The sequence below is a fragment of the Poecilia reticulata genome, linkage group LG1 (assembly GCF_000633615.1).
Source record: "Poecilia reticulata strain Guanapo linkage group LG1, Guppy_female_1.0+MT, whole genome shotgun sequence".
Taxonomy (NCBI): domain Eukaryota; kingdom Metazoa; phylum Chordata; class Actinopteri; order Cyprinodontiformes; family Poeciliidae; genus Poecilia; species Poecilia reticulata.
The window spans coordinates 8204175-8216861 of record NC_024331.1 but is presented as its reverse complement, the minus strand read 5'-3'; the positions used below and the strand labels follow the sequence as shown (position 1 = coordinate 8216861).

Here is a 12687-nt window from a genome sequence, read left to right as displayed (position 1 = left end):
CATTCTCCAAATGTTCCAGTGAAATTATGGTTAATGGAGATAGTTTCAAGCTTTTTTTTGCGAGCTCTAGATAAAACAAATTCTATAAGTGCTTTGTAACATCTTAGAATAACGTCAAAAGACAAGGTAGAAAACTGAAAAACTGTGAACTGCAGCCATAGATACTAACAGTTCTCCAACTATTTACATTTAGCCATGTGCATCCTTTATGCTAAAGTACATTGAAAAGTAAACSTACTCCAATTTCACATTAGCCCCAACATATTTCTCCTTTTGCAAAATGTCCTTTTGTTAAAGGTTGAGGTTAGAAGAAATGGGACCTGACTGCTCACAAGARGAATTTGCATTCACTCAGACTTGTATGTAAATATGCAGCCTGATGTAGTAGACATACAGAAAAGCACTGAAATAATGAGCTGTGGAGTTGAGTCTAGGCAACACTGTACAGTACTACTTTTCTGAATTAGTCAGATTCACAGAAATCCTAATGTATTTTCAGAATTYAGTGATAGCAGTCTTTGTGTTCTGCAGGATGTAGCATTAAGTGTCTTCTGCCAATTACAAAGACAGATAAGTACTCATATGTAGCTTACACAACAGAAAGTTCTGAAATAAAGTTGAATTACATCAAGGTAAATTACCAAAATAAATGTTTGAAAGTAATTAAAGTAAAATATGTATTCTTATTAATTATTATATTTTTAGCTGAGGAATTTTCACATTCCTCAGCTTCTCTACATCCCCATATCATTGTAATGAATATTTTTTTAACRTCTTACCCTCATTTTGTTGTTTTCTACACTTTCAAGTRAAACTAGTCCTCCTACATGTGTCCCTTTAGACCAAACCAAACCCTGGTATAAGATACAACCTGAGCATAATTTTAGTATCATTAGAGAGGAAGTGAATCACACATGGCATGTTATTTTTAGCATCTCCCTGAATGTGTGTGTTTCAGTGTAATTATCACTATGGGGAGTCGGTCCCTGACTGTGCTTTCTCTGTTATCTGCTCCTCTAGCAAATGCTTAATTAGGGCAAGCTTATTTCTCATCTTTCACCAGAGGAGAGGAAAGAAAGGGGGGTTGATTTTTTTTTTYCCTTTTTCTCGGCAGGCTGTTTTGTTGAGAGGAACAGCATGACGACAACCTGGATTAGTGACACCTACAGTGCAACAAAAACTCACAAGCGTCATTTAATCAGAGATTGAAAACGAAACCCTGTGCCGTGTTAAAAAGCAGCAAAAAAAAAAAAGAAAAAAGAAACAGAAGGCTTCTCAATTTATTTTAAAGAACTTCTGCTATAGTCATTAGATTTTTTTTTTTTTGTTCAGGCAGCGTGGATTTCAACAAATAATTAATGAAAATATGCAACCTCGTGTGCTATGTAAGATATTCCACTAGTCGTATTAAAAAAGTGTYGTCTTTATTTTTTAAGAMACAAAAGAACTAAAGAGGCACCAAGAAAATAAATGTCTGGTGGAGGGAAGTGGTGACTTTTCATCTTGATCAGTGAGCAGCCAATTGGAAATACAAACAATTCAGTCATTAAACACACTACATTAAGCACTACAAATTACATTAAGAATGAGAAATAGAAAAACACCTAGCCTTATTTATATATTTTTACAAAACGGAGAAGAGATTTGTAAATCATAGCGCCTGATTTCCAAAGTAAAAAGCATTAATGGCATAGTCAGCTGGGTGGGAATTTGTACACTTTGTACATCAAAAAATAGATGASATGAAGATTTGAGCTATAAATTCAGAGAAGTGATGAACTGTTTGTATCCACATGTGCGTGTCTGCTGACCTCTTTCTCTCAGGTTGCGGAACAGTTTGGAGGATCCTCTCCATACGGGAGGAGTATCTGACAAGATTTTCTCCAGTTCCTGACATAAACACACAAAAAACATGATCAAAATCGCTAGAAATTGTAAAGATACAGGGTGCCATGCTCTAACTTGAACTTTATGAAGAAATAATGCACAGTTGGAAAGTTAAAAGTCCCATGCAATGGAAAACATATCCATATGACATTTAATTTCAAATGATGACTTCAGTGCATTCTAGTGTAGAGAATCAGAAGTTAATCCAAGAAATGTGCGGACTTGTAAGGAGATGAGGATTTTTACTTGTATCTTGAAATGTTGTGAAAGACTGAAAAGAGCCATGACAACAAAGCAAGAAAGATAAAAAAAGATCKAACCACAAAACGGGAAAGAACATAAAATAATTTGYGGAAATTACAAAGGACCTGCACATCCTTGCARCTTGTTTGTTCAATACATGTACTGGCGCTGCAAGTCAAGCTTRTTTAGCTGAAAAAACTACGCAGTGTGAAGAAAACAACAGCAGATGTAACATGCAAAAGATGTTTGCCTGTGAGGAGAAGCAGGATAAAGGAGAGATATAAAGTGTGTTTCCCACCTGTTTGGTCAGGGACCTCCATGGCCTCTTGTCTGCCAGAGAACAAGACAAAGGAGGAGAAAGACAAGAAGAGTTTGGGTGGGCTTGGTCAGATAGCATCTGTATGATCTAGAAAGGGGTCCTAATGTGCAGGGTACAGTCACAACACACACATCTACAAACACACACGCGCACAYGCACACACACACACGCAAACACACACTGTGTATACACTCATCATAGCAGATCCCATTTGAACTGTCTGAAGTAGTCCTTGCCTGCCTTTGTAGTATGTGGAATGTCCCWGTAAAAGCACATACTACTTTTGTTCTGTTTTATACAACAAAGTTCATCTAATTCAACTTCAAAGGGGGCAGAGGATGGCGGCTGCTGACAGGCTACGAGCGGCCGTATCGCATGACAGCCGAGATGTAAACACACACATACAGGTGCACGGGTCTGCACGCTATTCAATCATACAACTGCTGCAAAAAAAAAAAGCAACGAAAAAAATAAATTGTTTCTGATTGCATCAGTGTGCAATCACATTTCCAAACCTGGAACACTCAAGCTTAGCCCACCAATTTAGATACAAGTTAAGAGAGGGAGAGCACATGAGAGCGAATGGAATGTGTGTCTGCGTGCGTCTGACTAACATTAACCTCAGACTAAACAAAAGCTGTAAAGCCATCTGCTTTGAGGCTGGCTGCTCAGACCTAATCTGTTACAACTAGCAGCAGGCTGACAGCATYGGCAAAGATGTGCTCATAAACCGAGGATTTTTGACGGCCTTAGAACGTGGCAAAATAAACATGTTAAATAAATCCCAGACGCTGATGGAAACAAAACAAAGATCAGTAATGCGAGGTCTATAAAATCCTCTGACGAGTCAGTGAATTTGAGCTCATTTAAAACTAAACTACAATCAAGTCCAAATAAAGGTAGCTAACACGATATGAAGTACAGCTTCCATAACTTATGAAAAAGAAGCATGTGATGAAGTCTGGATTGTTTGTGGTTTTCCTCAAATTCAAACAGGCTCTGGTACATAGTACATATTTACACCCTACTATTGGACGAAGGTAGGGCTGGGTAATACATTTTAACCAATTCATCGTATTTTTGGTTTTTGAAGATTAAAATTTTGGTCAAGGTTTTGCTAACACTCAAAGTAAGTCCAGTGAACCTAAAGTGTTGACATTAATCGAATAAATTAAGTGGATTTAATTTTTATTTTTACACAATTATGTCTGTCACTTGATTTAAAAATTAGATAAAAGTCTTTAAAATTTTTATCTAGTTAATTTGAAGTAATGGGAAAGGATATTATGTGACAGTGGTGATGAGTCAGCGAGGCATCCCAAGACACTGAGCCGCCAACAGCTCATCAATACTTGCCTCACAAATATTATTTTTTGATCTTAAACCAAAATATGTGCCACACAAAACATAAGTTGGTAAGATCTTATGCATGTGCACAGTGGTCATATTTTTTGAAAACAAAAATATGAAACGTGAAGGACTGATACATACTTCTTGGTTCGCTCATGGTAACGGACTCAATGAAGTTCTGTGGAGTCATATACAGCTGTCCTTCGTACTCTACAGAGCTGAACATCCGGAAACGATGCTCATGGGACGACATGTAGACATCTCCATCCTCAAAGTCAAATGGACGTGCCTGCAAAACGTAAAATCAAAATTTTTACGTAGATCGCACAGATTTACATCAACAGTTTGATCAATATGCAAGTTATTTGAATGTATCATCCGATCTGGATGTGAACAGATTAATCTGCGCACCCCTAATATGAAAAGCATAAAATAGTCTACACTACACAGAATGCGTAATCAAAGTCAAAATCCTCAGTCTGGTTGAAGTGAACTCTGGCACAGTTAGAATGTATAAGTGACTGCCAAGTGGGCTGGAAACCGCTCCAGAAGCAGGAAGAGAACTATAGCACAAGGCATTCTGGGTAAATACAACGAACGCAAATGTGCTAGCGCAAGAAATGTTTTGTTTTCTTTTGCCAAAGATAAAAGATAAATTCTATAAACACTAAAATCTAATGCCACTCAGTTTTTGTTCATATTACACGAAGAAGAAGGTTGCCCTCAGTGTCTTCTTCAGAGGTTTTTGTGTTGTTTCCTTTAGTGGCTCTTGGTGCAGCGCCACCACAGGTGACGGAGGAAATAGGTTCTTCAAAGGGTTTGATTTATTTGACACAGTGCAGTGTGAAAKTGAACCATACCAGCTGAAAATGTAACAAAAGTTGCAACTTTGATTCCCAGTCAAGTGCACCAGACCACCAGGTCAGATAAAAATCCTCAGATAAAAATGTTCAGAGCTTTTTCTACAGATCATAGCATTTTCAGCARTCCAGGAGAAGCTCAGGTGAATACTAATAGGTCGGCTTTACAAACTAAAAATTYMTGTTCAGTTTTGTCAACCCACCTCTTAAGTCTCATGGACTTCAGCATCCGAGCCTCTTCCTTAATGCTGCACTTTAATAATGAGCATTTCCATCTATTCTTGGCACCAAGTCTTGATTTAGCTCTCTGAGATTATAAATAGCATCGGCTCTTCTGCTACAACTAAACAAGAKAATACAGGCGCACACAAACACACACAAGCCGGTACTACTTTCTACTTGATTGGTCTCTCCGTCTCTCCCTTTCAGTACAGACCTGACTGCTGCTGGATTAGCTGCAGAGATCCACCAAGAGACTGCAGCTGTGCAATTAGCAGAGAGGTTTCCATATTTAAGCCTGTTTGAGTTTGTACTCGGCTCAGYGATCATGCTAATGAGCATGCAAGTCCATTCATAAAGCTTTGATGCTTCCTTTACCAAACGAGATCTAGAAGGCGCGAGTAAGAGATGAATAGTTGATTGTAGGGAAGTAACTGTGATGGAGATTAGGAGACTCTGCACCCGTGGGTTTGACTTTCACTAATGAATGGAGTTTTTAAAGTTTTCCAAAGGCAACAAGGCTTTACATCCCATGCCGCTCAACATGATATAGAAGCATGCAGGCTTCACTGAAAAGAGAGAATTATTCATCGGTAGGGAGCATCGACTGGACTTCACATGGTACACTTTGTTCTTGTCTAGTTATCATGTATCCACCACTAAAGCTGCAACTGATGTGTTGCCTGCTTCTCATGACTGCACAGCAGATGCTCCAGGTGTTTTCCCCTTTGGCATCTGGGTGTCTCCCCTTCACAGCTGCAGCGTTTAATTTTCTCCCTATGCCGTTCTCAGTATCGCTTTTAAACCAGCCCGTGTTCTAAGTATTTTCTATAAACTACCCCGTGTAAATACAGTTGTGTCAGTGCGATTACAAAACAGAGTCACCTCAAATTCATTTCTACACTGCAATGCAAAAATATTGATGTCTTCTACACTACAGCAGTTAACTTCGTCTTACTGTATTGTGGTTTTATGTGAAAGACCAACAAACCATAGTGGATAATCGTACGTGTGGTGTGTTGTTTATATAGTCAGTACTTTCACTGAAATTACAGCTGCAAGTTCAATAGCAGTTTAACTTTAATTTTAGCTCTGGCTGCATGCTTAGTGTTAGTCTTGTGTTCATAAAAATAAATTACAAATGACAGAAAATATTTTAAAGACACTTTYTTTTATTTCAGTTATTCCTTCTGGGAGTTGACCTAAAGTCAAAGTCCACAACATGATGGGCAAAAAATGGTTGGCCCTGAGCAGGCCAGCATCAATCTGAACTACAGAAGCCCAATGACTGAACTGGAGGAAAAAAAAATCAGACTTTCTAAAAATAACATTTTCATAAACAGCTAATTCAACTAATCAATCAAATCCACTTGTTTTCCAGCTCCACAACCCTCRCAACTGACAGCGAAACTGTTTTTAAAAGAACAGTTGCCGAGACTATCGTCAACATGTCTGCAGCTGCAGCTGATTGTTGGTTAGACGCTGCATCCCTCAAAAACAGCATTTCCTCAAAAACAGCATTTCAGTTGCTATTGACATTTTATGAATTATGACATTCCCAGGATACCATTGAATACTTCTTTTTTTATTGCTCTTTACAACATAGCTATAGCTTACTATTGCAGTTTTGTAGTATAAAGCATTAGAAAAGATTTATTTAATTCAATAAATAAAAAGATTTACTTAACTCAATCAATTAAATAGTTATTATTTTTGTTGAAGTAAATGTTTTGTGAAAATTAGCTGATTTGATATGCAGTGCGGGCTGCACAGTGGCGCAGTTGGTAGAGCTGTTGCCTTGCAGCAAGAAGGTTCTGGGGTCRATTCCAGGCCCCGGTCTTTCTGCATGGAGCTTGCATGTTCTCCCGGTGCATGTATGGGTTCTCTCCGGGTACTCTGGTTTCCTCCCACATGTTCAAAAACATGACTGTCAGGTTAATTGGTCTGTCTAAATTGCCCCTAGGTGTGAGTGTGTGTGTGTGTGTGCATGGTTGTGTGTCCTGTGTGTCTCTGTGTTGCCCTGCGAMAGACTGGCATGGCAACCTGTCCAGGGTGTACCCCGCCCCTCACCCAGAACGTTAGCTGGAGATAGGCACCAGCAACCCTCCCGACCCCACTGAGGGACAAGGGTGTCAAGAAAATGGATGGATGGATATGGAGTGCATCAGCTGCAATACGTAGCAGGTTGATTTTATTCCTAAATATACGAAGGAGTTGTTCATAAAAGTTCAGTTTTAGGTCACGGGTCTAAGTCAAGTTTTAGTGAGTGTAGGGACGCAACTTTGCACATTCTGTGGTGAATATGGACACATTATAGGTGTGCCTATGTTTCAAATAGCATAATTTACACTTGCATAAACCCCTGTTAAATGCAAAAAAATGCTTACTCAAAATTATTTTTACACTATAGGTTTGGCGCCCCCTCTGGTGCAGTGCCCCTATTCGTGGCATATAGTTTGTGCCACTAATTAAATCTGACAAGTGTCTAAAAGTCAAGTCATCTTCTCTATGAAATATAATCTTATGTTTGATAGCCAGGAAAAACTCGAGTGCCATTCACGTGAGAAATAACGCTCAATCCACACAATCGACTCGCGACAGTCTTAAGTTTTAAACCTACAGTCTCAGCAGCAGGGGCGTGGTATTTGTACGTTTTTGTTTTCCTCTTTCAGATAAAATTGTCTTGACAAACAACATGCTTTTATTTCATTTTAAATTTTTTCTAGTGTGGTGTTTCCATTTTGAACATTATTGTGTTTACTAAGATGTGTTGGGTTGTTTTTATCAGTCAAAGTGTGAACCCTGTCACGAGCGCAGCTGCGCAGTGTGACGACCGTTGGAGCTCGTGTTGTCATTTCAGCACCAGAGTGAGAGGGAGAGCGCCACTCCTTCCTCTGCAGCCAAACAGTGAGCGAACTGTTTCCACCGTGCGTGTTGGAAATAAATGACACACTTTACCCACCCAAAAAAGAAAAAAAAAGCTGAGGGAGAGAGGAAAAAATATGGTAACTGCTAGGAAAACCAAAGCGGGAGCTGCGCGCGGAAGGAAGCATGCCTAGAATACACAACACTTGACTTGTTTTCTTAATGGGGTCTCTCTCTTTTTTCGCCCTTAGATGGGCCCTTGTGTCAACAGAGATTCGTTTTTACGTCGCTACGTGTCACAACAGCTAACCGGCTGGCTAGCTGCCTTGTTTTTATAGCCACGTACCTTCTCTTTAGCTTCAACGGTGGGGATGGACGGCAGCGGCAGACCATTGATGCTGCGTCTCATCATCCTCTTCCTGTCRCTCCACATTTTGTTATAAAAGTACAGAGCCAGGACACCTCCCGCTGCGGCACACAGCCCGGCTGTCAGACACCTCCGAGTCCGTCGTCCGTTCAGGCTGGGAGCCCCAAGAAGCTCGSTTTTAGTAGCAGACCAAGGGTTCAGTTTGCCGGCCAGCGCTGCCGCTCTGCGGAAAGCGGCCATTGTTGCCGTCAGTGCTGCTGCTGTGACTGTAAGTTTAAGGGCAGCTCAAGACTGTCGCGAGTCGACCGGTCTCATCGCGAGATGATGGTGAGGCCGAGAGCGAAGAACTCCTAGCAGGGATTTGATGCTTGACTGAGTGAGTGAGAGTGAGTGATTAATCTAATTCACTGTAAATTATTAACGCATATGCGTTATGTCTGGGACATATATGTCTGGGACTTTGGAGAAAAGCACAAAACTGTCTTAAAACTGAAATCAGTGAAAGTACAATAAAATACAATTGGAACCAAAAGTTTACGTAAACCGAATAAGAGAGACACACCTTTTTCACAGTGTGAAATTAAATCATCAGACCAAACTTCTGTCATTTTAATTCAGTTAGAACATCTATTTCTTTTATTTGTTAAATATYACAACAACGAGAGAATAAAGACATCAGAGATATATGAATGTCTTCAAAACCAGAAGTTTTCATGTGGAATGATTACCATCACTTTCAAATATGAGGGAAAGCCAGATGATGATGTCAGGGACTCKGAAACTCCTGATAGGTTAACTGACAGAATTTGCAGTTCAAAAGCAATGCTACCAAATACAGAGGAACTTCTTGTGAACTTCTGACTTATTCTCCGATATGTTTTTTCTCTCATTATTTTGGTATTTTACAGATAGAAATTGTAAGTCTAACTGACCTAATTCAGGAAAAGTTTGGTTTGATTTAACTTCAGACAGTGAGGGAAGAAAAGACATATCCTTCATATCGGTCTGTATGTAAACTTCTGGTTTGAACTGTGTGAAAGAATGAAAACACATCAAATGAAATAAAAGACTAATTTGTAACACATCAGTAAAATGACCAAACTACAGTACTATAGGAAATACATAAAATAGCTAATCTCTTTGTGAAAATTAAAACATTCAAACATTYTTCAAAATGTTTTAATCTAAGCTTTTTAAATTTAAAACAGTGGGTTTAACACTTTGCCATTCCTTGCCTCATTGCTCCCGTGTATTAAAATAAATACATATTTTTGTCTTTTCTTTAACATAACAGAGTTCAATACATAAATTATTTCTGCTGTTCTTAATTCGTGTTACATTTAAGGCTGACATTCACCTTTAATCTTCCCATCTCTGCCGCACGAGACTTCTTTCACCATGTCTCCAACCCTTAAAACGATTGCGTACGAACACTTTCTGGAACTTGCATAAAAGGCGTCTCACTTTACATACTGGGAAAATTAGGAATGACCGATCACATCGACTTGTGTCAGTCATCGCCTCTCATTGAGGGTCAGCCCGGTGTCAGGTTTTCAAGGGTAAGTGGAGAATCAAAGCAGCCTGGGAAACAGATATCAAACAGATATCAAAGATGGAGTCTTCATTTTAAGTCTCCACATGCAGGACTGATGTTAACCTGATGGGGCTTTTCTTAAGGCTTTGATGCTGTGAGAATAAAGAGTGGAAGTCTAATGGAGGAGCCTGTCACCTGTTCACACATGAAGCTCAGTGGATCACTCCGGTACTTAGCTAAAACCAGATCAAACAACAAATATCAAGATGTCTGGGTTGAAATAAAAATGACGGTTGATTGTGGGTTTAAGTCCTTTTAATCTGTTACAAGATTCTTTTCCACTCATAGCCCACTGTATGGTCTTGATCAATAGTTCTGTTAGTTTTGTGAAGGTCTTTCAAGAAATGTCACTCTGGTTTTGTGTTGTTCTGCTCATTTTCTTACAACAACTTGTTGACTGTTTGAGAAACAGTCACAATTCAGCAGGGACCTTGTACAACACCTGAGCAATGCATTTGTTGTTTGGTAATTCTTTGGAGATCAACTTGGTGACGACATATTCACAGTTTTATTTGCGATACTTGTTACAGTTTCAACTAGAGTCATACAAACAAATTCTGCATTTTGTGCCAAATAGTCCGTTTAAAATGCAAATTTATTTGCTCATGGATTATTTACAGATGTCTAATAAACAAATAAAAAAAATGGTCAGGTGACATTTGTGACAACTTCTAGGAAAAGAAACTTCTAGGAAAAGAACGATTCGGTGTCTTACAAAAGTATTTTACCCCTTGAACTTTGCCATTTTTCAATATTAATCACAAACTCCCATTTTACTGAGATATGTCATAGGGGTTCTGCACAGTGGCACAGCTGGATGGATAATGTGATACATAAACAGAAAGTAGTTCATAAACGCAAAGCGGAAAAAAAATGCTAAATGTTCCTAGAAATTTTTTTTAGAAATAAAAATCTGAATAGTGTGGCGTGCATTTATTTTCAGCCCCCTGTGTCAATACTTTCTGTAATCTGTAATGAAGCCCAGTCACTGTATGTAAAGTGACTTTGGATGTTGATTTTCAAGTCTGCACCTCCTCTGGAGTTATCATGGATATCTCGCATGCTGCGCTGACGAATGCTTTTCCTKCCAGCTCAGGCGGACGGTGGGTTTTGCAAGTCCCATTTTCAAATGATGGCTTGAACAGCAAATTGTCAGGTATCTGATTTTGAGTTACTGCTTTACGGCCTACTATAAACTCCACAAATTGAACGTGGGCTGTCCAGGTGTGTTCATTGGTCTTAACGTGCTGTTTGTTCACTAATGTTCTTTCACGAAGATCTGAAGCTTTCGCAGAACAGCTGGATTTATACTGGGATTAAATCACGCGCAGGTGGAACGTGTTTCTGATGGATGGATGGATGGTTGGATGGATGGCACACTTTTCAGAGTTTCATTTTCACTAAAGGGATTATATTTCAGCTCACCTAATGTTGATTCAACAGCTATTGCAAAAAAAGAAAAACAATAAAATGCTTTATGTTTGTGGTTGTAACAAGGCAAAATATGTAAAATATGTACAAATCTGAAAGCCATGAAATAAAAGTTTTACTGCTTTTTTTTTTTGTTGTTCCTTTTTTTTTTTTTTTTTTACATAAAACAACAACAGAAATACAGAGTGCATCTAATTTGACCTTTTAATTTGTGCCTCTGTGAACCCCAGGAGTTCCCCAGACAGTAGTTTGGAGATCACTTGCATTAATAACCTCCAGGCTACTTCCTTCAGTTATTCCATTACCCAGCTTTTCCATTAAAGGCAGCAATCTCTTTGTGTGTTTATATGTATTGGGAGGGAGCAGTGGAGTCGGGGGGTATGACTTTAACCCACCTCTTCATCCTCCTCCTCCTCCTCATTCTCATACTGCAGTCACTTCATGCTTCATTTCTCTCCATGGCCACAGCAATAGTGAGAAAAAAACCCCACAAAACAACATGGACGTTATAATTTAAAACAAATCATGTGACCCTGGGAACTGCTCTGCTGTGAGTGAGCGTGGGGATGTGAAGTTGACGTCTTCATTGAGGCCAGGTCGATATCCAATACGTCTGATCAGCCTCAGGCGATTCCGATTGATCCAGCTTCCTTTAAAAAAAAAAGAAAAAAAAAGAAATMTTTTGTGTTGGTCATAAATACTAATGAACTAAGGGAAAGAGGGAGAGCATCGTGTATCAAACACATACACATAAAAGTGTGCGCACTCGTAGGGCTGTATTAAACATATATGAACTACTATATCTTTTGGTCAAGCTGCATAACCTGAGGTGTGGGTACATGAAGTGACCGCTCTGAACACACCTCCGCGTCTGAACCTCATTTATCAATTTGACGCAGGGGGAAAGGCGGGGCACCAGCAGAGGCTGTGGGAGTACAAGCGCGCAAGTCTGTTTTTTCTGCCAAAATCAATTCCACATACAGGATTCTGTAACCAGAATTGACAAAAAGTTGAATAAGTTCATGTTAAACTGCAAAAATAACACAAAAAAACAAGGATTTAATACATGTGTGTGTGTGTCACAAAGATTACAGCCCCACAAACACATACTGCTCTTGAAAAACATTCCCCATTTATAACATGCTTCTTTAGGACACTTAGTCACATAAAGAAGTGCGATTTATGTGACTAAGATGCACACAGTAACTGCATTTGATCATGTTGTTTAATTTATTGATATGTCTTTATTAAACAAACAGTGGAGAAAATTTGTAGAAATAACAATCCCAACAAAACACACAGTYTGAGGGGGTTTAAAACATCATTAATTGGACGTTACCATGATGGCGATAAATCAAAATCTCATCATAAGAAATTTATCATGATAAATGATGGACAATACAAGAAACACCCACCCTTGATATATACACTGAAAAAAAGAGAATGTGTTTCAACTTAAAAATATGACAAGGAATCAAATTAAATGTATCCAAGTTAATTTATGAAGTGTATGGAGTTTGATAAACTTAATTTAATTACTTATGTCAAAGTT

At 38.9% G+C, this 12687-nt stretch overlaps 2 protein-coding genes across 9 annotated transcripts in view; one reads left to right on the top strand and one right to left on the bottom strand.

Moving 5' to 3' along the window:
* Positions 1-8424, bottom strand: part of micu3a (mitochondrial calcium uptake family, member 3a) — a 28630-nt gene extending 20206 nt beyond the window's left edge. For 4 of the 8 annotated variants that reach the window (XM_008413501.2, XM_008413586.2, XM_008413672.2 and 1 more), the window contains exons 1-4: positions 8090-8424; positions 3941-4088; positions 2429-2460; positions 1812-1890 (exon numbers count right to left, since the gene is read on the bottom strand). In XM_008413501.2, the coding sequence (XP_008411723.1) occupies positions 1812-1890; positions 2429-2460; positions 3941-4088; positions 8090-8350 (520 nt within the window). In that variant the 5' untranslated portion in view covers positions 8351-8424. The remainder of the gene's footprint in view (positions 1-1811; positions 1891-2428; positions 2461-3940; positions 4089-8089) is intronic. The other 4 variants (XM_008413754.2, XM_008414340.2, XM_008414006.2 and 1 more) reach the window with 1 other exon arrangement.
* Positions 8425-9597: 1173 nt separating this feature from the next.
* LOC103462446 (fibroblast growth factor 9) overlaps positions 9598-12687 on the top strand; it is a gene marked incomplete at its 3' end in the record, with an annotated part of 8324 nt that continues 5234 nt past the window's right edge. Inside the window, exon 1 of the mRNA XM_008405247.1 lies at positions 9598-9669. Within this exon, the coding sequence (XP_008403469.1) occupies positions 9598-9669 (72 nt within the window). The remainder of the gene's footprint in view (positions 9670-12687) is intronic.